We start from the raw sequence: 24,624 nt of genomic DNA, 5'->3' as shown, positions 1-24,624 counted from the left end.
GGTGAAGCCCAGGCTGGAACTGAGGGTGACATGAGGTGCAGAAATGGGGTGGGTTAAGAGATATCTGTTCTGTATGTTATTTAGTATATTGAGAAAATATGTCTACATTTTTTTTACATGGCCATGTTTATGCAAGTGCTAGCCCAAAACAGCTTCATCAAAATGCCCCATTTCCATACGGGTGTGACTGGCCAGCCCAGAACCCATCCAAACCCAGAAGCTGAGAGTGGACCCTGAGACACTGAGACAAAGTCAGGCCCCAGATGGATCCAACAAATGACCTCTGTCAATAGGGAACCTTGCTGACTTGAACCAGGAGCCATTTGTTACCAATAATGGAGCCCCATCAGTCCGTGGTGCTGACCTCGGAGGCAGAACACCACAACCATCTACATTCATGTGGGTTGGGATGGGCGAAACACGCGGAGGCAAGCTGGTGGGGGGTTTTTTTGCCTTTGACTCAATTTTAAATCAAATTGAAGTGATACACTTATTATGATCATCTGTACTCTTACAAATGATTACTAAATACTTCTGGGCACCAATAAATGGAGAATCTGGCAGTTCTGGGATGAAGTTTAGTAGAGTTTTTCTTATTCTCTTGTAGTTGAATTTTAATCAATATAGTGTCATTTTTTAATACCACTTACACTCTTTTCGGGCAGTGAAATGCTGCCCTGAACATATGTATCCCCCCTCCCCCGCATTGATTTTGTTCTCGACCCCCCATTGACCCCTCTCTGTTTTCATCCATCTAAATGAAAGAAGGCTTTAGCCCCACAAACCTCGTTCCAGATGAAAATGCATAATTCAAGAGAAATACTGATGTCAAAGAAGAGAAGGCACACCAATTTGTGTCAGCAGTTGCTGTAAATTAAAGAGGAGTACAAGGAGAGTTTAATGTAATGTAGATTTGGAAATAAAATTAGAACCAATATTTAGGCAGTCCTCCGCCTCTTTTTTCCCTGCTGTGACAGGAAGGATTGACTCCCAGCTTAAGTACCTAATGTAGTTCATTTTTCTTTTTTGCTGGAACTTTTTTCCCCATAAAATGTTGCATGTTTATCTTTGGCATCCAAAATCAGATCTTTTCACCTTCTCCATTCTAATCTCAGCAGAAGAGTCAGTAGGAAGAGTCAAAATTTTCCCTTTATCTTCCCCACCCATCATGTTTGCAGCACAGAAAGGACCCCTGCCATACCAGTCTCACTAGCTCAGCTGCTAAATAGCTATTAATTCTTCCTTCATAACTGATTCTCTCTAATGTGGGTGTCACCCCCGTGGCTTCTTTTCTTTTTCTAAAGCTGGAAAGTAAAAGGTTGATAATGAACATCTCACACGTGTGCTAAACACTCATGAGAATTCTCCCCTTTAAAAGAGTTCCGGTGGGAAGCTTCACATTCAGTCCAATCCAACTGCCATTGTTCAGAACCTTCAGGTGGGTGGGGGTCGTATTGGAATGCCCTTTAGAGCTGGTGTGCGTTAGACTTGCCCACTATTTTTGCCAATCACGCAATTCCCTAGCTTGATCCACACCTTAATCACTAAACTCAGTTTTACAGATTCACTCTTTCCAGAAATAAATTCCTAAGCATGTGATTCTCAAAGTGAGCCCCGGACCAGCAACATCAGCATCCCCTGGGAACTCATTAGAAACAAGTCCTGGGCCCCACCCCAAGTTTAAGGATCAGAAACTTTGGGAGTGGAGCCCAGCAATCTGCCCTCCAGGCAATTCTGAAACACACTCTAGTTGGAGAACCACTAACTTAGAAGATGAAATAGTGCCTTCGTTGAGGATAGTCAGAGGTGTGCTACAGATCTTAAAGGTATACCAAAACAGAAGTTTCAAAACCTTCGTGAGCAAAGTTGAAGTACATGTACGGCCTCTCCAGGGGGCTGCTCTAGTGGAGACTGGCCTTCAACGGAAGGGGGTGTCACTCCTGCCACCTACCCATGAACTTAAGCAAGTTCTTCTCACACTTGGTTTCTCATCTGGAAAATGAAAGGCCCGCCCTATCTACCCCACAGGATTATAATGAGATTCAAAATGAAACACACCTACAGACATGCTCTGTAAACCAGCAAGTACTGTGGAAAAGCGACAATCGTGTCATTCTGCCGACAGGATTCTGGCAGTCCGAGCACTGTGTCAGGGCAGAGTTGGGGGAAGGCCTAGCCAGATCCATTTTTTTTACTATATAATGACTGATTCTCCACCTTGGTGGATGTGCCTCAGATTCTGCCATTTAAGCCCACCGATTTATCTGGTGTGAAGATAGGAAAACCATTGCCTGGTCAGTGGCTACAAGAGGCTAGAAAAATACGTCCGTTTTCAGACATGCTGTTTTCTACGGAAATCTCTAATGATCGCTGAGGGCACATATGTATGTGGGCACTGAAGCTCCGGTGCCCAGAACTTGCCACACACCAGCAGTGAGTCTGTACTGAACGCCCCCCCTCAGCCCTGTGCGAGGGAGTCATGGCCTTCAGAAGGAAGCTAAGTGTCCACTGCCACATATTAATCATTGCAAAGAGAACCTAAAAGAAAATACATACAAGGTGTCCCCAAAAAAGTATACACACTTTAACAGCTGATAGCCCAATTTTGAAAATGAAATGTGTTTTAATAAATACTGCATTTATAATTATTCAAAGAGTGTGTATACATTTTGGGGAGAAACCCTATACATAGCTATGGAAGGATTTGGCTTTGGGTGGTAAACACACGATGCAATATACAGATAGTGTATTATAGAATTGTTATACTTGAAACCTATAAAAATATTTTTTAAAAAGAAAATCCCTCAAGCAAACCAAATCTATAGAAACCATGATTTACGAGCCAGAACAGTTCATGTGTCTGTGCTTGAGAAGAATGTGGGTGGGTTATACCTTTAGCCTTTACTAACAACTTCACCAAAGGAATTCTTAAACAGCAGGCCTCTGGTGCATTTATCATTTAACTTAAAAACTTCAAAGAGTACTCAGTGAACATATCTGGGCAGGAAGGAAGCTAAATCTGTTGCCTCAGTGATTATTGGGAATGCAGTTTTAGTAATGAAACAGTTCCCACCAGGCCAACATGAATTTCACTTTTCACAAAAAGTGCCAGCTAAAATCAAGCGATAGCTATGAATCTAATTAGTTAATTATGATTCAATTATTGGTTAATTATGGAATTAGAAGATAAAATGATTTTGCTCAAAAAATGTGTGCCTATTTAACAAATCTATATCGACAGAAAGCAGATTAGTGGTTCCTAGACATGGGGGTAGAATATGAATGAGGAGTGACTGTTAACAGGTACAAGGTATCTTTTGGTGGGGGACAAAATTTTCTAAAATTAGACTGTGTGATGGTTGTTCAACCCTGTGAATGCAGTCAAGAACACTGAATTTTATACTTTAAATAGGCACATTATACAGTATGTGAGTTATATTTCATTAAAGCTGTTTTTTAATCAAATAGCTAATAAATTGTAGAGCCAAGGAAAATATTGTGCCTACTTAAAAGACAGAAATAAAAAGCACATCAAAACTTCCCTGCATGTGGTTTCATACTCAATTAATATGAAATATAAGGCAGAAAAATATTTGCTCTTTCTTTTAATCACAAGAGTACTTTAAAAGAGACAATCTCAGCCTAATAATTGAAATTTAAATGTAATAAATTAAAGTGGCTAGTGGTAAAAGCCAAAGTCATTGACATTTATGACATAGTGATTTGTCATGTTCCCTACAGATTTATTTAGAATAAAAATCAGCAGCACTTACACAATAATGATAAGAAAACGAGGTTCTCATGTCCATCGTGATGTTCCTAAAAGAATCTGTTTAGGGAAGGTTGAGGTTGGGAAGGATGTGATCTCATCCTTATGATGCAAGTATGTGCTGATAAGAGGAAACAGAAATGTTCAGATCCGAGCTGTGAAACAGAGCTTTCGTCTTGTGTGAGCAGCACGTAGCTCATGTACGTGTATCGGACAGACCACTCAGTCTTGTCTGCCTAGGAGAGAACCTTTGCACTTTCCTGCCTTGGGAAGAGGACAGGCTGGCCACATAGTTCTAATCTCCTTGTAAAAGCCCTAATTCCAGGGTGTGGGTTTGCCCATCACTTACTGGTGGCCATGGAGACCTTAGAGCAGTGGTTCTCAACCTTCCTAATGCCGCGACCCTTTAATACAGTTCCTCATGTTGTGGTGACCCCCAACCATAAAATTATTTTCGTTGCTACTTCATAACTGTCATTTTTCTACTGTTATGAATCATAATGTAAATATCTGATATGCTACATGTGTTTTCCGATGGTCGCGACCCACAGGTTGAGAACCGCTGCCTTAGAGGGAGGTAAACAAGAGAGGAACAGGGTGGGAGATGTAGGAATTTCTGGCTCAGTGGACACAAAGCGGGGAGCTACCAACCCCTGCCCAGTGTGCTTTGCAATTGAGAGGTTGCTGGTTAGGGCTTTGTAACTCACCAGAAGCCCCGGATACTGGCAGTTCTTTGGGACAAGAGGCTCTACTTCTCTGTTCCTCAACCTTCATTTCAGTCACCACTCAACCCAAGGAGCATTTTAGGATTTTTTTCCCCTAATTGTCCTCTTCTCCCATGAAACTTTAATGTTCTATCTATTTCTCCATCTATCTATATCTGTTTACGTACCGTGGCCCTTTGGAAAGCTACAAATCATTGTATCAAAGATTTTTTTCACCACTACCCTCTACCTCCTGCAAGAATGAATTTTCACCCCCGTGGGGAGATCTGCCCCAATTGAGAAGGCATACACTGGACAGAACGAAGGGTCTAAGCAGGGTCTTTCTCTTTCTATTCATACTTGAGTGAGTGGTGAAGTCAGTCACACGGAGAAGGTAAATCAGGTGACTCGATGTCCATCACTAACTAGGATAAGTGCCAACTTCAGGCTCCAACACGACTAGAGAAATGTTCTCCAAGATCACACTGTCCCCACACCATCCGTTCAGTCTGCCTGCCACCCTCCAGACTCCGCCACCACCTCCTCTCCCTGGGCAGCGCACAGGTCACCCTCTTCCCATGCCGTCCTCCAGCCCCTCCCAGAAGGCTCATTCATTGTTCTCCCTCTGTTCCTTCTCCTCTGCCCCCTCCACACCCCTCCCACCATGAGAGCATGAGATTTACCAGGCTCCGAACCTTTATACTCTTCACTTACATTTCTCTAATGTCCTCCTGATAACCTCATAAAGTACCTCCCCTACCCCCTCAGAGGAATGGGTCAGAGACCCTGGCACATACAGATGGCCATTGCTAGAACTCTGCAGCCTCCCTTGTAATCAAAAGTTACAGGAGCCTGGCTTCTGCCTCTTCCTGCCTCTTCCTGGCTGCGAGCGCGTTCCTGGATGCCCTCAACCTTCTACTCTGTGCTGGGAGCACAAGGCAGGCACAGCATAAACAAACCCCTCGCCCTAGGACCCATGGGATCATCTCCTAGAATCTTGACCCTCTTTGTTCCTTAGAACCCTTGTCTGGCCCCTTCTGACCCTGGTCATGGGCTTTCGTTTTCAAAAACATTATTAGCTCATTAAAGCTAAAATACTTGCCCACTATTATTATTAAAGGGCCTCCAGATGACACCATCTAGTCTAGCTCACCTTTGTTAAACACAGTTCTGCTCCAGGCACTGGGCTAGGCCTTTTCACATACATTATCTAATTCAGTATTTACAATCGCCCTACCTCATAGGTCACAGAGAGGTTGAATAACTTGCCAGAATGGCGAAATCAGGGCTCCAACTCAGATCTGTCTCATTCCAAACCATTTACTGCATTGTCCCCGTTGAGAAAACATGTTCCCTGCTATGTAGAGAGGGGCTTCACTGTAGGTGTAAAGATAATGAAGTTATCATTCTTAGAAGATGACACAGCTAAGGAAGAGGGGAGAAGGCAGGATTTTAAGTCAGGTTTGTTTGTTTTCCCTCTGTGCTGCTTCCCCAGGGGTCATGACACCATGTCTCCTGCCAGTCCATGACTAGCCCTCCCTGGACAAAGAATTACTTTTACTTTCCCAGACCAAACCACACATTCATGCCTCAACCTCCTGCAAACAGGAACAAGGCAGAAGCCCCATTCTTAGAACATGGAAGCAAGAGCAAAGCAGGGCTTGCCACCACGCTGGCCTCAGGGTAAGCCACCTCAGCAGCTGGTGTGGCCCTGCCTGCATGGGGTGGACAGCAGCAGGGACCCTGGTGGGTTTATGTTGTTCCCTCTGCCTTTCCTGAGGCCCTTGCAATATTCTTTTTTTAAGAAGAAATTAGCTTGAGACTTAGTCATGTTTCTCCCATCTGCCTTTTCCCTGGCCTCCAAAGCCACAAGCCTGGCTGAGGAATTCAGGTCCACAGTGTAGGCTTTGGATGGCTTTGTGTAGGGAGAAGTTTTTAAAAGAAAGTGGGATCCACTTGTCAGATGGAATGCGTTAAGACATCAAGGAGGAATGCAAGGGCTTTAACTGTAGGGTCCCTCAGCAGTTTGGGTGATGAATCATCCAGTGTGGGTAGAGATTCCTAACAAATGAAGCCTCCTGATGACATAATTCTTGCAAGATCATCTGAGATCTGTTGTAGCCGCCTGATTTCATCACACGGGGTTTTTTCCGCCCCCCCGAACCACACTTAATACTCATCATGCCTTCCAGCTCATCCATTTTTCTATCATCTGGAATTTGACAAACTAAGACTTTCAGAAGTCTGTCTCATTGTCATCCCTCCTCTAGGGCATCTTGACAGCATGTGCTCCTCACCAAAGGCCAAGGACAGGAGTCTCTAGGAGGGTTCCTAACCCGGGCTCCTGGGTTCAGGGGAAACACAGTGCTTTCAATAGAGTGCCAGTCAGCAAATATGTGTTGACCTAGCTGATACCTGAGTTGAGTCAAGGGAGGACTCGAGGCCAAGGTATCTCCGTGAATGAAGACCCAAAGTTCAATACATGAACAGGAAGAAGAGATGAAACTGGAAAAGTGGACTATGGAGCCTTGTGTGCCATGCTGAGGAGCTAAAATTTTATCCTAAGAAAGATGAGAAACATTCAGAGAGCTTTCTGGAATGGAATGGAAGTGAGGTGGCCATATGTCATGAATGGATTGGAAGGGGCCAGACTGGAGGTGGGGGCACTGGTTAGGAAGTTAATGTGGTCCTCTAGAGGTGATGTGACCAGGAAGTAGGGCAGTGGGAGTAGGGATGGAGATGAGAGGACAGATTTGAGAAATACATACATTGAAACTTGGCAAGTGGAGGTTAATTAGGTATACGGGAGAGAGATATTCAGAAGACCCCCAGATTTTCAATGTGGAGTTGCTACAAACTGAAAGGTAAGAAGAGGTCTGTGTTCAGGTAGTTATGGATTCAAATCAGGCATGTTGAGTTAGAGTGCATGAGGCTAGTGGAACAGACTCACAGGTAGATATATGAATCTGAAGATAGAGAAAAGTCTGTGCTTTGTATATGGTGAGTATGCTTAACAGTTTAAACCAGCGGTTCTCAACCTGTGGGTCGCGACCCCTTTGGGGGTCGAACAACCCTTTCACAGGGGTCGCCTAAGACCATCGGAAAACACATATATAATTACATATTGTTTTTGTGATTAATCACTATGCCTTAATTATGTTCAATTTGTAACAAAGAAAATACATCCTGCATATCAGATATTTACATGACGATTCATAACAGTAGCAAAATTACAGTTATGAAGTAGCAACGAAAATAATTTTATGGTTGGGGGTCACCACAACATGAGGAACTGTATTAAAGGGTCGCGGCATTAGGAAGGTTGAGAACCACTGGTTTAAACTATAAATGCATAGTATTTAAGTCACTCAAGAAATTATGGGGAATGAGAAGGGAAATGGGCCAGGACAGAACCCAAGGGAATACCAGTATCAATGGGGTAGGAGAGGAAGAGGGACCTGTGATAGAGACAAAGAAGGAAGATGAGAAACATTCAGAGAGCTTTCTGGAATGGAATGGAAGTGAGAGACACAGGGACCCAGGAGAATCCCTTACTGCTCTGTGCCTCTCCCCTTCCTAAGCCTTCTACCTAAGCCTTCTGGCTGTCCTATTCCTTAAAAGCAAGCTCCTTTATATCCTTAACTCCCCATACAGCTTTGCTCCTGATCCCAAAGCTTCCAGCCACCCTCCTCTACCATCCTGTAGAGACTCCTACCTCTTTGAGGTTCATGCACTTCATTTATAGAGCCTTGACCTCCTTTCCTGATAATTCTGTTTATCTAAGACTCTGGCATCTACATCACCATTTTTCTCTCCATTCCAATGCTACTATCATGTAGGATGAGCCGTCACCAAGTCTCATAGTTCCTAGATGCCCTCACCTACAGTGACTCTTCACTTTCACTCCAGCCTCCCACTCCCATGGTGACTCCCAGGAAATGGTTAATACCTGGCACTACTTCAGTTCTGTGGGAATAAACTTCACATCCTACTCTGACCACAACCAGCTCTCTCACCTCTTTCCCTACACTTGCTCTCACTTTCCTTAGATTCCTCCATTTCCTTCTGACCTGTTGATCCCCTAATGACCTCTCTTCCTTCCTTACCCAGGTTGGACTCTGGCTGTTCATCTGAAGTATTCTTTCCCAAAACCTTTGCTTCCTTTGCACCCCCCGTTCTTCCCTCACCCCTGCCCAGGGCAACTCTCTTCTCAGAAAATGGGACCCCATACAGAGGGACATCATTAGAGATTCACGGTCTTCACTCTCTCGTCCCTGTCATTCTTCATCACCACAGAAAACATAAGCCCTTCCCATGGGGAAACAGGGAAATTTAAGCAATAGTCAAAAGCCCAGTCTCTCTCTCCCAAAATAGCTTCTCCACCTGCTCTTGCTGGATCTCCACGGATGTCCGTGGTACCACTCTTAACTGCCACTTACCACCTTTATCTTCACCTTGGGCAAGTTAATTAACCTCCTTGAATCCTAGGGAACTGCCTCTACCAGTACCACAGACCAGAACTTCCCAGAACTCAGGAGTGTGAAGGCCCTGGGGAGAGCAGGAACTTCAGAATGCCACATCCATTCTGTAAGAGCAGCTCTTCCTTAAGAGGAAGTCATTGTGAGAACACAATGAATAGTAGCCACATGGGTATTTCTGTTGAAGAAAGAAGAATTATGCCATCACCCCCTTTGGCACAAAAATAATTTTCAGTAAAAGGTTAAAACCATCATGTTGTATCAATGAGAACGATGCCATTATTCCAAGAATGATTGATTGGAAAGTACTTTACTTGCAGGAAAATCATAGTGATACAATACAGCTTCCACTTTTAAAGCACTTTCCATTAAAAAAATTATACCTATGTCTAAAAATAGTTATACTGAAGATGTGAATCAACAGCCGAGTAATTTATTGGCACTTGAAAGCCCTGTGGTATAAACAGATTCAGTACAATGGGACTATCAAGTAGCTCTGGCTGTGGCAACCTAACCTCCATGTTCATGACAAAAGAAAGTGACTTGCAGTTCAGAGAGGGTCACCTGGCCACCTTGGAAGAGAACACAATGGAACAGGACCAACTGGTCGGTCAACGCAAAGCACTGAGTGACACAGTGAGAAAGACAGAAGGGACAGAGATGTGGTTGCTGCCCTCAGTTTCCAAAGTGTCCCCAACTGCATGTAGGCCTGTACACAGGATAGTTCAATGTCCCAAGTGTCCTAAGAGGAGTGCAAAGGAAGATGAGCTATTAAAAGGGAGAGAGAGAAACCAAGATGGCGGCATAGGTAAACACCGGAAATTGCTGCTTCGCACAACCACTTCAAAAATACAACTAAAAGTCGAAACCGGTTTGGCTCAGTGGATAGAGCATCGGCCTGCGGACTGAAGGGTCCCAGGTTTGATTCCGGTCAAGGGCATGTACCTGGGTTGCGGGCACATCCCCAGTAGGAGATGTGCAGGAGGCAGCTGATCAATGTTTCTCTCTCATTGATGTTTCTAACTCTCTCTCTCCCTTCCTCTCTGTAAAAAATCAATAAAATATATATTTTTTTAAAAAATACAACTAAAAGACAAAACAAACATCATCCAGAACCACAGGAAGGCTGGCTGAGTGGAAATTCTACAACTAGAAGGAAAGAGAAAAGCACACTGAGACTCAGAGGAGGTGCAGAGGTACGGAGGCGCGCACGGAAAGGGCTGGCAACTGAGGACATGATTGTCTTTTTCAATCGGGAGGGAGTCTCAAGCTCCCGACTGCTCTGAACTCCAGTTCCAGGCGAATCTCTGGGACCCAGACTCATACGGAGAGAAACTGGACTGTTTGGCATCGGTTGGAACTCGAGGCGACTTTCTCTCAGAGGTGCTTGCAGCGATTACCAGGACACTGAGACCCGGGGCCTCTTAGGGTAGGACTGAGGAGCAGCGTAGCTGCTTGCTCCACCCTGTTGATCCCGAGACCCCGCCCCACCCAAGCTGTGCGCAGAGGCTTTTGCATATGAAAGGCCTGGCCCTTTGCAATCTGAAAATTACCTAACAAACTGCAGCTGGGTCAGAGAGACCCAGAACTTCCAAAAGAAGGCCCAAGGCCCCACAGCAGCTTGCATTTGTCCACAGCTGGGCCTCATCTGGGCACCTCCAAACCCCAAACAAAGAAGAGGAATCTGCAGATCTCTCCATAGCTCCTGCTGGGTAGCCTCAGGCAGAGGCAGTGTTATTGTTATATTTCTTACATTCATATATGGAATTTAATTTTGTATATGATGTGAGAATTAAAACTTGGAATCTTAGAGTTTGCCATGACTCTTCATATCTTGTGGCATTTTCCATATTTTCATAATACATTCTCCATCAAACTCATAATTTCTCTGGCTCCAGACCTTTCTGTTGTCGCACTGCTGTGCTGTAACCTGAGGGAAGGCAAGAACCATGTGTGTCTCTTTCTCTATTGTTTCCTTCAGGAAGGACCAAACAATTGCAAAGCACCTAGCAGTGCCTGACACAGCTTAGACGCTCAGAAAACATTAACGGGAGGGAAGAAAGTATGGAATTCATACCTGCATTAGTATTGCTGCTTGGCAAGTTTAATATTGTTTGCTTTATGTGTAAACAAGGGAAAATGTCATTTTCCTTAAAGCCATTCACTGTCTCATGAGCTCACTCTGTTCCTTCCTCCTAGGTCTTCTTCCTTCCAGGCTTTCCTTCTCTCTACAAATCTGTCTCATTCCATAAGGACTCCCTTCTTCACAGAGCCCTTCTTCAAAGCCTTTCTTAAAATATAAACTCTGCCACACTATTTAGCAGTTAATCCACAATGGGTTATACTCCTTCTCTAGTACCCATCACTGCACTGCACCCAGCTCATGAAATACAGCAGCTGCAACCAAAACAGTCTTGCATGCCAAGGCCTCTATTAAGGCTGAAGTGTAGCTTCAAGATTTGTAATGAAAGCTCTTGGGTCCAAAAAAAAAAACAACCAGCAAACTAGAAAAAACTGGAAAATGGCCCTGAATGCTGTTAAATACCAGAATGATTTTTCAAAGTGAAATTGTGTAATTACATTTAATTTATCTAAAATGCATTTGTTAGCCCTAGCCTAGTGTGGCTCAGTGGTTTAGCGTCAACCCAGGAACCAAGAGGTCACTGGTTTGATTCCTGGTCAGGGCACATGCCCAGGTTGTGGGCTTGATTCCCAGTGAGGGAGGCATGCAGGAGGCAGCCAATTGATGTTTCTCATCGATATTTCTCCCTCTCCCTTCCTCTCTCTAGTAATCAATAAAAACATATTTTTAAAAAACAACAGACAAATCCTAGTTAAGGTACATTCTACAAAATACCTGACCAGTTCTCAAAATGATCAAGGTCATCAAAAATGAAGAATGTCTAAGAAACTGTCACAGCCTACAGGAATCTAAGGAGACGTGATAACTAAGTGTAATACGAGATTCTAGATGAGATCTTAGAACAGAAAAGGACATTAAGCAAAACTAGGGAAATCCAAACAAATATGGAGTTCAGTTAATAATATATCGCTACTATCTCATAGTTGTGACACGTATACCACAGTCATGTATTTACAGAACTGGGTGTGGGGTATATGGAAATTCTCTTGTCATATCCTTGTAACTTTCCTGTAAATCTAAATCTATTCTAAAGCAAACGTGTACTTAAATACTTTAAAAATACAAGTTTGGGGGAAAGATGACTACATACTTATCTCCTCAACTGTACTTTTAATTGCAGGGTGCTGGCGACAGTTTCGTAGGAGCTTTGGCCTTCTACCTGGCTTACTACCCAAATCTGTCCTTGGAAGAAATGCTCAAGAGATCCAATTTCATCGCAGCAGTCAGCGTCCAGGCTGCAGGGACACAGTCATCCTATCCATACAAGAAGGACCTGCCACTTGATTTGTTTTGATTGCTACTAACTCAAACATAAAAATACCTGGAAATAAAATGTTCTTGAAGGTGGCCAGTCTTAATTAGCAGCTTACTATAAAATGTCCTCTTCTCCTTTCTTTGCAAATATTTTCATTTACTAAGTCATCCTCAAGCTTTCATTTATTTCTTTAAATGATTGATTTCCTTGCTTTTCATGCAAGAGCTAACCAGAAGGACTCCATGCATGACCAGGACCTGTACAAACATTACTACTACTCGAGAACTGGCAAACTCTACTGGCAACAGGTCAGGAACACTAGCAGAGGTTGTGGACAAGGGTCAAGTCAGAGCAGAAAATGTTAAACAAGGGAATGGGGGGTTATGGATTGGACCACTCAAGCAGTTCCTAAAAGGGGCAGCTGATATTCAGCTTTGGCTTTAGTGTTGTCAAAGCTTCTGGTTTTGCAAGAGAAGCCAGAAGTTTTGGATGTTTATTGAAATCTTTGAATGTTTAAGTGTCAGCAACTTTTTTTTTTAATGTAAACACCACCTGTGGGCCACATTCAGCCTACGTGCTAAATAGACAAGTCACTGGTTAAGCCAGTATTTAAGTTTTTGTTTTGTTTTTAAAAATGCAACTCATGCATGTCACAGACCCTTTACATTGGGCTTAACAAGTAAGATCAGGTGGAAGATTTTTCTTGTAACCCAACACCATTATGTATAGTTCCAATCTAAAAATAGCCAAGATCGCACCTATTATTGCTTTGAACCAGAGCTTTAACAAAAGATGCTACAAAAGAGCTGACTATCATGCCACAAGCCTCCGAGACTCAGCAAGAATCCACATCTAATTCCATTTCCTCAGGAGACACAGATTGGGCCTGGGAGGGAACACCTGTTATTTTGAAACAGTATTGTTATTTTGAAACAGTATTGGTTCCTTAATGCTGGTAGTCATGGTGGGCACTCTCATTCTCCCACATAAATGCTTTAAAATGGAGCTCAGAAAATGAGCTGATCCTTACCTTCAGCCAGAAATTCGACAAGTAAAGAAGAAAACTGGGCAATTTTGAAAATCTGTGGGAAACAATAGCTTGAGTGAGAAAGTACGTAGCTCTGGGCAGGGCAGGAGTCTTTATCTGAACATTAGGGACTGTCCGTGGAATTTCCAAGCTGGTTAGCTGTGCAGTAACACCAGGCCCCCACAGCCTTCACTCTAGCTTATAGAAATAACATAGAATCTCTTATTTTATATATATATGAAATAAAGGAGTCCAAAGCTGTGCTAGAAAATCATAGATACTGCATTCCTGAGTTTGAGAATACGGACCAACAGTATTTTCCCTAAGTATATAAGCACAAATCAAAAATAGTTCTCAGGGTTTCCTTTGTGTTAGAAGGCTGAGGCTGGCTCCCTTCTTATCACTCCTGCTCACCTCTGCCATCTCTGTTACTGCACTGGAGTTTTTTAAAGATCACTCTGGAGTGTTGACTACCTTTTCTATGAAAATCAAGGAGGAACAGCCTGGAAACTCTTGCACAAGTCTCACTGTGGAAAATGTTCTTTCAATACATGAAACAATGGTTATTTTTTAGTAATGTAGTTGTGTTTTTAATTTCAAATAGTGGGGGAAAACATCACTAAGAGACAATAGTACAGGCTATTTTAATATATTTTATTACGGGCTATAAAAATATCCAGAAAGATAAAGAAATGGGATGCAATGATTTATGTCCTAATATGAAGAACTTTCTTTCACTGCATTGTTTTCTTCACAATGGCCTTCAAATCACAGGAGGCAGAGATGCCGTGTCATTTCCTCTTCTTTTATTACATGCTGCAGAATTTCTGAATCAGTACCCCACCCTCAGTCTTCTCATTTATAAATCAAATGCATTTTCAATCCATTGTTCAGAGGGAGCGTATTTTTTTCTGTTCCACAAAGAGGACTTTTGCTCTCACTACAGGAGGAGAAAAAAGGATTATGGCAGAAAACTAAGTATCATTACCATTTTCTAATAAAAATATATATCAGATCATGAGCCCTCTCTTTTGTTTTACTTTCCTTTGACATGGGGATGGAGTTGACTTGCAAGCTCAGCTCCTTGATCCCAGAGGCCAGAGAAGACCAGAGAAAATGGTAAGGAAAAGAGGAAAGGCCCAGCCAACCAGTGGCATCTTTGGCACCCCAGGTCAATGAATGTGAAATATTCAAATTTAAAAAGAAAATTATGGGCAAAAGATGGAAAACACTTGATGCCATCACCCAGTTGATATCCACTCTTGTAGGGGATAAGCAAGGACAGACTAGAGCTGGACTCCAGAAACAGGGCACTGAGAACTGAGCAGACAGAAGTAACATACACATTAAGCTTGTACTTTCCAGAGATGGTTTCCTACCCCAAATATGGATTTTCTAATTTGGTAACATAATTAACATTATAACCACAATCGAATTATTATAAATATAGGAGAGTACAGTTCTCTGAAACAAAACCAAAAGTGCTAACGCTCGGATGAAAGATTGAAGACTAGATGCTAGGCAATAAGGTTTTCATAGTTCCTATAATGCCCTATAGTCCTCCATTAACTTCATCTATTTATCTTCTATATATCTCTTTCTCTCCCTTCTCCGCAACCCCCCCCCACACACACACACACACACACACACACACCACCTTATTCTTCTTTGCCAAAAAAACAACAACAACAACAAAAATACACCCAGGAACTCAAACTATGATATAACAATTCACTTACCCTACCATACAAAGAGATTTTAGCTTTTTTTTTCCCTCTTCTATAATCAACACAGACACTCTATATAAGAGATTCCCAAACTGACTATGATTACGAGTTAGCTAGGGAGCTTACTGAAATAAATCCCTGCCCTTATTCTGGTTCCTTCCATCTAGGCTAGGACTGGAAGTCTACATTTTTTAAACCATCATGATTCTAATGAACAGCTGGATAAGAACCATTATCCAGTCCATAGAATTTTATCTACAAAATTAATAAAAATAAAATATACATATTACATAGGGATATTTTTCATATATTTCAAATCATCTAATATTAAATATAAGTAGGATTGGTGCTCCTTCAGAATCCCAGGAAGACTACAAAACATAAAAAGGTAGAAAACAAAAGTTTCCTATCAGACAATATTATTCATTGCAAGAAATATTCCCCCATGTTTTTCTATATAGAGCTAAAAAGATAGATAAAAGAAGGAACTTGTCTTCCTGATAACCAATCAGGAGATTATGTAAATGTGAACAGGAGCAACTGACAAAGATTAACAAAGCAAGGCTTTATTATGAAAATGTTTTGATTCATTCCCTTAATTCAAAGAATAAATACTAGAGTCCACAGAATTGTGCTAGACAATGTGGAGTTTACAAAAGTATAAGAAGACTCCTTAGCCCTGCCGGTATGGCTCAGTGGTTGAGTACTGACCCATGAACCAAGAGGTCACTGGCTGATTCCCAACCAGGGCACATGCCCAGGTTTCGGGCTCAATCCCCCAATAGGGGGCATGCAGGAGGCAGCCGATCAATGTTTCCCTCTCATCAATGTTTCTATCTCTCTCTCTCTCTCCCTTCCTCTCTCTCTAAAATCAATAAAAACATTTTTTTTTAAAAGAAGAAAAAGAGTCCTTGGGCATCTGGCGTGGAGAAACGGCAGTAAGAGGTAGGAGTGACAGTGGGGCTTCATGGCCTTAAATGCTAGACTGACCACAGGGGATGGTCCTGATTAAGAAAAAAGAAAAATCAGGAAGATTTATCTGGCTCCATGTAGTAGAAAGAATAGGAGGCCTGGAGTCAAAAAGGCTGGGTTCGCACGCAGGCTCCATCTTTCTCTGCTCTGAGTCCCTGGGCAAATTTCTCAAAATACTCTATCTTCCCATGAGAGAGATAACTCCAACTCCCACACAAGGCTGCTGCCAGATACACAGTGAACACTCAATGCGTGCTAGCTGAGCACTGCTATCCACAATCATAAACATAAATTTTGTCAAAATATTTGCTGCTTACTACATAGAAAAATGAATCTGTCAAGTTCTTTCCCTACATTGAACCTAAATCCATTCTGCTTCAATTAAAGTCTACATTGTCTTGTTTAGTCATCCAAGGAATTAAAACTGACAAGTTTTCATTTTCATGATAAACTTCATATATTTAACAACATTTAATAAGCTTATGCCTCAGCCTTTAATCCTTCCTCCTCAGAAACTGGATCAGTTTTATGTGAGGAAAAGGAGTTTAGAAGGACAGGCTGCTTCTAGCCATAGAGTCTACCATGAAATGCTTAAACAATTGAGAGTTTCTGTTTCCTTAGCTGATTTTCTTCATAAAGCAGACTCACAAAACATTACCCTTAAACTAACCATTTATTAAAATATGCTGGGAGACCTGCCCAGCTATTTCGTACCCTAAGCCATGGGCAGGCCCCAAGGCAAAGAGCACGCGAGCCTGCAGGGCGTCAGCAAGTAGGCGGGCAGAAAGCCAAGCAGCCTCATGTCCCAGAACATTCTCTCCTTCCGAAAAGACAAAGTGGTGCTGCCAAGGCTTATACCCCTCCTTACCAGAAAAGGTCTAATCGTCTGTTTAAAATTTATATATGACTCTTTTCTCCCACTTTCAACTTATGGTCAGACCTGTTCATGGTTGTATCCTTCCCCAATCTCAAAACTTAAAACCAATCTAACAAGTTCCTAACAGAGTCCCCTTGATAACCGGGGGGGGGGGGGGGGGTTGGTTCTCGGAACATCCTCCCCGCCCACAAATACCAAAATCCACGGATGCTCATGTCCCTCATATAAAATAGGGGGGTGTCTGCATATACCTACATACATCCTCCCTTATACTGTATATTAAGTCAATTCTAGATTACTAATAATATTTAATACTATGTAAATGCTATGCAAATAGTTGTTATATTTTACTGTTTAGGGAGTGGGAGAAAATAAAAGTCTGCACATGTTCAGTACAGACACAACCATCACAGGCCTAACTACATAATACACATCAACACATAACTGCCTCCCCCCAATATTTTCTCTGCATTGGTTGAATCCACAGATGCAGAACCCACAAGATACAGAGCCAGCTGTACCTCCACACTAAGGATAAAAATTCCAATACATTTTCATACTTAAAATAGTACAGAGGTTATTCAACATTTATTAATGTTGTACAAGTTCCCAAAAAACTCTATAGGAGCTAAAATGCGAGAACATAGGCATGCCTCGCTTAATTGCGCTTTGCTTTACTGCACTTTGTAGATGATTGCGTTCTTTACAAATTGAAGGTAAGACCACCCACCAGCAAAAAGATTATAACTCGATGAACGCTCAGATGATGGTTAGCATTTATTTTTTAGCAACAAAATATTTTAAATTATCATATGTACAATTTTTTTTAGACATAACGCTATTGTATACTTACTAGACTGCAGTACAAACATGACTTTTATATGCACTGGGACACCAAAAAGTTTGTATGACTGACTTTATTGCAATATTGCAGTGGTCTTGAACTGAACCTGGAAGATCTCCGAGGTATGCCTCTACTTTATTGTAAAGCTCATCACTTTAAGTTTACATCAACTGATACAAAGAAATCAGGAGGAGAAAAACACACCAATCCAAAATGATATTGCTATGTATGGTCTGAATACCTGTGTCCCAACCACCCTGAATTCACGTTGAAATCCTCACTCCAAAAAAACGATGGTATTAGGAGGTGGGGCTTTGGTCACAAGGGTAGAGCCCTTATGAATGGGAGTAATGTTCTTAGAAAAGAAACCCCACTGACCCTGCTGGCCCTTCCACCAGGTGAGGACACAGCCAGAGGGCAGAGGCTATGAACCGAGAGCGCCCTCACTGGAAACGACCACGCTGGCACCTTGATCTTGGACTTCCCAAGCCCCAGAACTGTGAGAAATAAACTTCTGTTGTTTATAAGCCACTCAGTCTGAGGTATTTTGTAATAGCAACCCAAATGGACTAGGACACATAGTTTCTCATCCTAGTAATTTTCCACTATATAAGGTATCATCCTGAAATTCAGACTCCTAATCATCAGGTACAACCCTAACTCCCTTTTTATTATAATAAAGAATGACCAGAAATGTTAACACCATAAAAACAGCAGGGAATTTTATTTCTGTTAAAGAATGGAACTCACACATATTTTAAGTTGACAACTACTTCTTAGAGCAGTGGTTCTCAACCTTCTGGCCCTTTAAATACAGTTCCTCATGTTGTGACCCAACCATAAAATTATTTTCATTGCTACTTCATAACTGTAATGTTGCTACTGTTATGAATCGTAATGTAAATATCTGATATGCAGGATGGTCTTAGGCGACCCCTGTGAAAGGGCCGTTTGCCACCAAAGGGGTCGCGACCCACAGGTTGAGAACCGCTGTCTTAGAGCCCTTTTTAAAATGACTCCTCACATTGGTCCAGCCCTTATTTTTATTGTACTTAGACACTGATGAATGCAGCACAACGAACAATGGTTGTAGACCTTCTTAACTGAAGGCAGCTATGAATGTAGCTGTCGGCCAGCATTCGCACTAATGCCCGACCGGAGGTCATGCAGCGGTAAGTAGGTTTTAGCCTCCTGTGAAATCTCTCAATAACAGGTGCTACAGAAAGTGGTTCAGGGCCCAGCCTTTGGAGTCAGATGGTCCTGAATTCAAATCTTTGTTTTGTCCCATGTTTTAGCTGTGTGTCCTTGATTCAGATTCCTCAACTATAAAAGGGTATTCAGATTGCCTGGAGAGTACAGGTGCTTGTGTTATGATGGCTTCATAGCATCTGAAGACATGAAGACTTGTGTAGGTAAGCAAAGAATATTCAACTTTCCATTTTGTCTGGGTATACACAAGCACTAGTCTGTTTCCTTTTCCCCAGAGATCACTGTCTTTGGTGACCTATATTGTCCTTTTCTTAGTTGTTGTTTCAGGCAGGAAGGTAAATTCGTTCCCTATAACTCCACCTTGACTAGAAGCGAGAGTTTATGAGTTCTTGTTCTTAATGAAAAAGTTGATTAGTAGCTTAAGTGTCTGCCTTCATTATTAATTTTGGGAAATAAGATTCTGGTACCAATTCCAATTCTGATCACCAACTGGATGTGTCCAGTTAACTTTCTCCTATAATTCACTATATACCTAGAGAGAGTAACGCAGGAATAGCCAGATGGAAGTGACGCAAGGAATGGGGAGGGCGCATAGAGCTTCACAGCGTCTCAGGGCTTGTTACTCTCCCAGAATCTCCACGTGTGCACCAACCCAAAAGCTCCAGTACAGAAGCAATCATAAAGGGGCTATTTAAAAGCAAGGGCAGACAAATGAAATGAATGGCCCTAAGTTTTCAAATAAGTAATTTGTTTGCTAGTTTATTTGCATAAATCTGCTCATGAAATCCAAAACGGGACAGACTTCCACCAACAGCAGTCAGGGGCTGACTCTTGTTTGGGAGCAGGCAATCGGGCCTTGGGTACACTTGTCCCTTTTGAACAAATACGTCTACATAATGAGACCGTAAGAGGTACTGTTTATTATGTTATTTTAGCAGATGGTATAAAATAGAAAATGAAATTTCCTGCCCTCTTGCATTAATATATAAAAACGATACTTCTTGAACTAAAACCTGGACCTACTTACTTGCAGATGATCCCAGATCATTCCCTCTCCTTCTCGAGATATTCAACTCTTTGTTTCCAGGGCAATACCACTACTCTCTTTACATGGCTGGTTTCTCACCTCAGATCTTTGGATAACTATCTCCTACAAGAGAGACTGACCCTGATCTATCCTAGCTAACGCTGAGATCCACCTCTCCACAACTTTATCCTGTATCTCAGCATCCTGCTTGTCTCTCATAGCACTTAGCATAATTTGCATTTTTTTTCTCTCTCCCTTCCAAATCAGACTAAGTGCCAAAAGTGCAGGGACTGAGCCTGTGGTGTGTTGAAGTACATCCCAGCAGCTGGAATAGTGGCTGGCACCACAGTAAACACTCAATGCACACTGGCTGAATAAATGCTAGTGTCAAGAGGGCCAAAAACCTGCCACTGTTCAGCATCAGTCTGGAAAGAGCAACAGGCCTTGAAAGCATTTGACTTTATTGTGGAGTAACTTTTCTGAATCTTACCAAATGGATCATAATGCAGTAGAGTCAGTTTCTCCCGTAGGCGGCTTCTCTTAGTGTTGAAGGAGAAACCTGTCCCAGCTTGGCTTACCATTCTCACCAGAATGTTCCTGAGATTTAAAAGTAAGCTGTTAGAAGCTGAAGAGATAGATTAAAATCAGTCACAAGGAGATGGCACATTTTGAGAACCCTATACAGTAGTGTTAGTTGTGGCACAACCCTTGGCCCTCAGAAGGTTCAGTTCTAAGACAGGCTAAGTGTTCTATAAGTCACAATTCAGTGGTTTTGATTACCAAAGTTTGTTTTATTACAGAATGCCTTGGTAATGACCTAACCAAAGCAATAAGAACAAATCAAACCACATTGTAGGAATACTCTCAGACACCCACCTCTTAGAAGGAGCAGAGGTCAGGAGGGGGAAAAAATACACATGTACTGGTAACTGTAGGTGGCCGGTCTGGAAATCATAAAGATAGCTGTCTCAGAAGACCCCTATCTACCAGGGATGAGCAGTAAGAGTAAAATCAGGAAGAGTAAAATCAGGAAGGGACAAAATTAAGGGATTAGAACTTTTCTATTGCTAACATCTAACACCTTTTCCCTCTTCATATATTTCATTTAAGTTATAGTCCTCCAAAGCATAAAGTTCATGTTTTGCCTCACTGGACCTTTTAATATGTTGTACTGTTTGTTACTTTTTCCTATGTCTTGTCTCCCTACATAAAGCAGTTAAAGCTCAAAAAGATTTAACAAAAAGCTATTAAGTGCTTACTCTGTGGAAAGCACTATGGGAAATGCAAAACTCTATTAAGGCTGCATCAGCACCCTCGAGAAACGAACAGTATAGTATGCAAGGTGAGTGTGTACAGAAGGTCTATAAGGCAACACATATAGGACAAATGTCACAAGAAGGATACAAAGAACATGAGAGGCAGGGAGTACCTCTAAAGAAACGGAAAGCATGAGAGATTCCTACAGAACCTGGAGGTGGGAAATTCTCACATAAATAACTGGATTGTGGGAAAAGCTACATGAATCAATAAAAGATACTGGAGTGGAGGGGACACCAATATACATGTTTAACTTTAATCCAAAAAAAAGAACAAAAAAAACAAAAACCTAGTCTTGAGGATTTGTGACATGTCTTGGGTTGTAAGCAAAGGCTGCGTTAGAATTTTCCTATTTTTAACACACAACAAATCTTCCGTTACTGTCTATAAAATTTATTTTAAGATAACAGTTTGGTATTTATAGTCTGTGGTACATTATGAATTCTTTAATCTTTGCTATTTTTGAAATGCTTCTACCATGAATGCAAAGGATTATAAAACTCATTAAAATAGGCTTTATAGTTTAATCAAATCAGACTGTTCTGCTAGACTCCCGTAGTGGGCTCCAGACAGCCACCGGTCCTCAATTTGAGGCAACAAAAATACAATGGTAGTCCAAACAGAGCTGGGCACTCTGATGGCATCTTAGGAACAAGACAGCAAGAGGTCTTCTAAGTAAATTATTTGAATGCTCACTTAAGTAGGTCAATTGGGCAAAAGGAAAAATATTTTTTTGAAAGAGTTCAGAGGGCCAAAATAATTCACCATGTAAGTCAGTGGTTCTCAACCTTCCTAATGCCGCGACCTTTTAATACAGTTCCTCATGTTGTGGTGACCCCCAATTTCATTGTTACAAATTGAACATAATTAAAGCATAGTGATTAATCACAAAAACAATATGTAATTATATATGTGTTTCCGATGGTCTTAGGCGACTCCTGTGAAAGGGTCGTTCGACCCCCCAAGGGGGTCGCGACCCACAGGTTGAGAAGCGCTGATGTAAGTAGTCCTCAAACCAACTTTTAGAAAATGGAGGCCAAATGCTGTTTAACATAAGGATGTATTGGCAGCAGCTGGACTAAGGAATGTAACATGAACAAGTTAAAAAAAAAACTTTTACTTACTTCGATTTGCTCTTGGCAACTTTTTGTAGCAGGGACAGGTTGGAAGAGAAAAGAAAAATATCCATTTATTATCTTTCTTATGCAAAGTTCATATAACCGTCATTAATAATAAAAAATATTTAGGTCACGAAGTACGCCAGGGGCTGTCACTCAGGTAACTACTGCCCAGCTACCAGGGGTCTGGTTAGGATTTTATAACAGAAGATAAAGATTCAGACCCACACGGTTCTGGATGTAATGCTCCGCACACACTCAGGTGGACCGCCTTTCAAACCTTTCTAGAGTGACATCTGCTCCCTTTATCCCCTTCCTAAGGGCAAACATTTGCACTGGAACAGGGTCTTGTCTGACAAGTTAACCAGGGGGCGGAGGGGACAACCTAGCTGGGCCGTCAGCCTGGTGAGGGGAAGAGCACTGTCTTGGGAGTCAGACCGCTGCACGACCTGGGAACGCACTGCCCCTCTCGGACGCCGTTTCCCTCTCTTTAGGATTCGAACGAATGGACTGGACGTTCTGAGGTTTTCCCAGTCCGAACATCCAGTGGTTCTGCTGACACACCCCTACCGAGGGCGGGAAAGGTCCCCACTCCTGCTGTCCCTGCGAAGCACCACCAGCCCCCGAGGTGCCCCGCAGCCGCCGCGGCCCACTCGCCCGCAAGGACGCGCGCGGGGCATGCCGGGCGCTGTAGTCCTCAAGGCCTGGGAGGCCGCAGCCACAGCCGCCCGCCGGCGCGCCCGTTCGCTGCCCCCGGGGCCTGCCAGTCGGGGGCTGCCGGTCGCTGCCCCCGCCCTCGCCGCAGGCCTGGCCGCCGCCGCGTTCTCCGGCCCCACTTACAGGAGACAGCCGACAGAAACATGGTGATGGCACCACCACAGCCTCCTTCCGCGGCCCAAGGTCCCTCAGCAAACTACTTCCGGGGCACAGGCCTGTTCCGGAAGAGGCGGTCTGAAGTGGCCCGCAGCCACGCCCCTCCGATGTAAACCTGGGGTCGGACCTGCTTCCACCTGTGCGCTGTACTTGCCAGGTGTTTTGTGTTTGTGGTGAGGGGTGTTGGCGTCCCCTTCCTTTTAATGGAGGCTTTGTTAGCGTTCAGGGCTGGCACGCCAGGCCCTGGCTCACTCCTTCTGGGTCAGAGTTAGGCGCTTTCCAGGCAGCTCCCTGAAGTACAGTTGGCATGAGAGGCCCCTGTGTAGACATGGCTGCGGGGGGCGGGGTGGGGGGGGGTGTTAGGAACATGAATTCTAGTGTTCGTTCTGCTCCTTGGAAACTCATTTCAACTCTTTAGACCTCAGTTTCATGCTCAATGTGGGCATTGGGCCAGTAGTTCTCATCCCTGAGGGGGCATCACTTACCTGTGGTCTTTTAAGAGACCCAGATGCCAGGGATGAGGCTGAGAGCCCATAAAATAAGTTTCCCCACCATGATTGTCTATAAAGATGCATTTTATATATATAAGTCGACAGCATAGTACAGTAAACAAACCATATACCTAATTTAACAAATGTTAATAGTATGTATCTGTGTATATTGAGTTAAATATGTATAAAATATATTTATAGTGTTTTATATAAACATCAAATATATATAGTGTTTTTCCTAAGCTGTTTGAAAATAAATTGCAGACGTAACAACCTTTCAACCCTAAATATTAAGTATCCTTAATTACTTAAGTATGTATCTCTCAAAAATAAGATTATAACTATAATATGAACTATTTTCATTCCTTAAAAATTAATAATAGTTTCATAATACCCCCACCATATTCAAATTGCCTTTTATACCTGGTTTCAACAAAACAGTATCTAATCAAGGTTCAATAACTACCTTTAGATGTTATAGATCTTTACTCTCCTTCCAATCTAAAACAAAACCCCTTGCTTACTTTTTAATGACACTGAATTTTTAAAGAGACTGAGCTAGTTTCTTGTGGACTCTCCCATATTCTGGATTTGTCTGATTGTTGCTTTTTATGGTGTCATTTTATTTGTTCTATTCTCTGTATTTCCTGTAAATTAGAAGGCAAATCTAAATTCTTGAGTAGATTCCACTTAACACATTAAGCGCCCAGCCTGTTTTTTCTTCCGGACGGAAAGTATAGTGTCAGTCACCGGTGACCGACTGGGCGCTTAACGTGTTAAAATATTTTTGACA

General features: G+C 42.5%; 2 protein-coding genes across 5 annotated transcripts in view; one reads left to right on the top strand and one right to left on the bottom strand.

Annotated features, from left to right (window-relative positions):
- The window catches only part of RBKS (ribokinase), a 71,468-nt gene extending 59,027 nt beyond the window's left edge, over positions 1-12,441 (top strand). For all 4 annotated transcript variants that reach the window (XM_006099846.3, XM_014465305.2, XM_023763460.1 and 1 more), the window contains one exon: positions 12,215-12,441. In XM_006099846.3, the coding sequence (XP_006099908.1) occupies positions 12,215-12,388 (174 nt within the window). In that variant the 3' untranslated portion in view covers positions 12,389-12,441. The remainder of the gene's footprint in view (positions 1-12,214) is intronic.
- A 1,568-nt stretch (positions 12,442-14,009) lies between these two features.
- Positions 14,010-23,400, bottom strand: MRPL33 (mitochondrial ribosomal protein L33). Its single transcript, XM_006099848.3, has 4 exons — positions 23,308-23,400; positions 22,474-22,492; positions 20,523-20,629; positions 14,010-14,316 (listed from the first exon to the last, which is right to left on the bottom strand). Exons 1-4 carry the CDS (start codon positions 23,327-23,329, stop codon positions 14,267-14,269), a joined length of 198 nt encoding a protein of 65 aa, XP_006099910.1. The 5' UTR covers positions 23,330-23,400; the 3' UTR covers positions 14,010-14,266.
- Positions 23,401-24,624: the final 1,224 nt, after the last annotated feature.

The sequence above is a fragment of the Myotis lucifugus genome, unplaced genomic scaffold, assembly GCF_000147115.1.
Source record: "Myotis lucifugus unplaced genomic scaffold, Myoluc2.0 scaffold_285, whole genome shotgun sequence".
In the NCBI taxonomy this organism is placed as follows: Eukaryota; Metazoa; Chordata; class Mammalia; order Chiroptera; family Vespertilionidae; genus Myotis; species Myotis lucifugus.
The sequence above is the reverse complement of the archived record's forward strand: the minus strand, read 5'-3'. Positions and strand labels throughout refer to the sequence as shown.

Excerpts from the sequence above, each read along its gene's own strand:
- MRPL33 (XM_006099848.3), bottom strand. The coding sequence starts at position 23,329 with ATGTTTCTGTCGGCTGTCTCCT. Across the intron at positions 14,317-20,522 it reads ACTGCATTATGATCCATTTG|TGAGAGCAAAAGTCCTCTTT; the intron begins GTAAGATTCAGA and ends CTCCTCCTGTAG.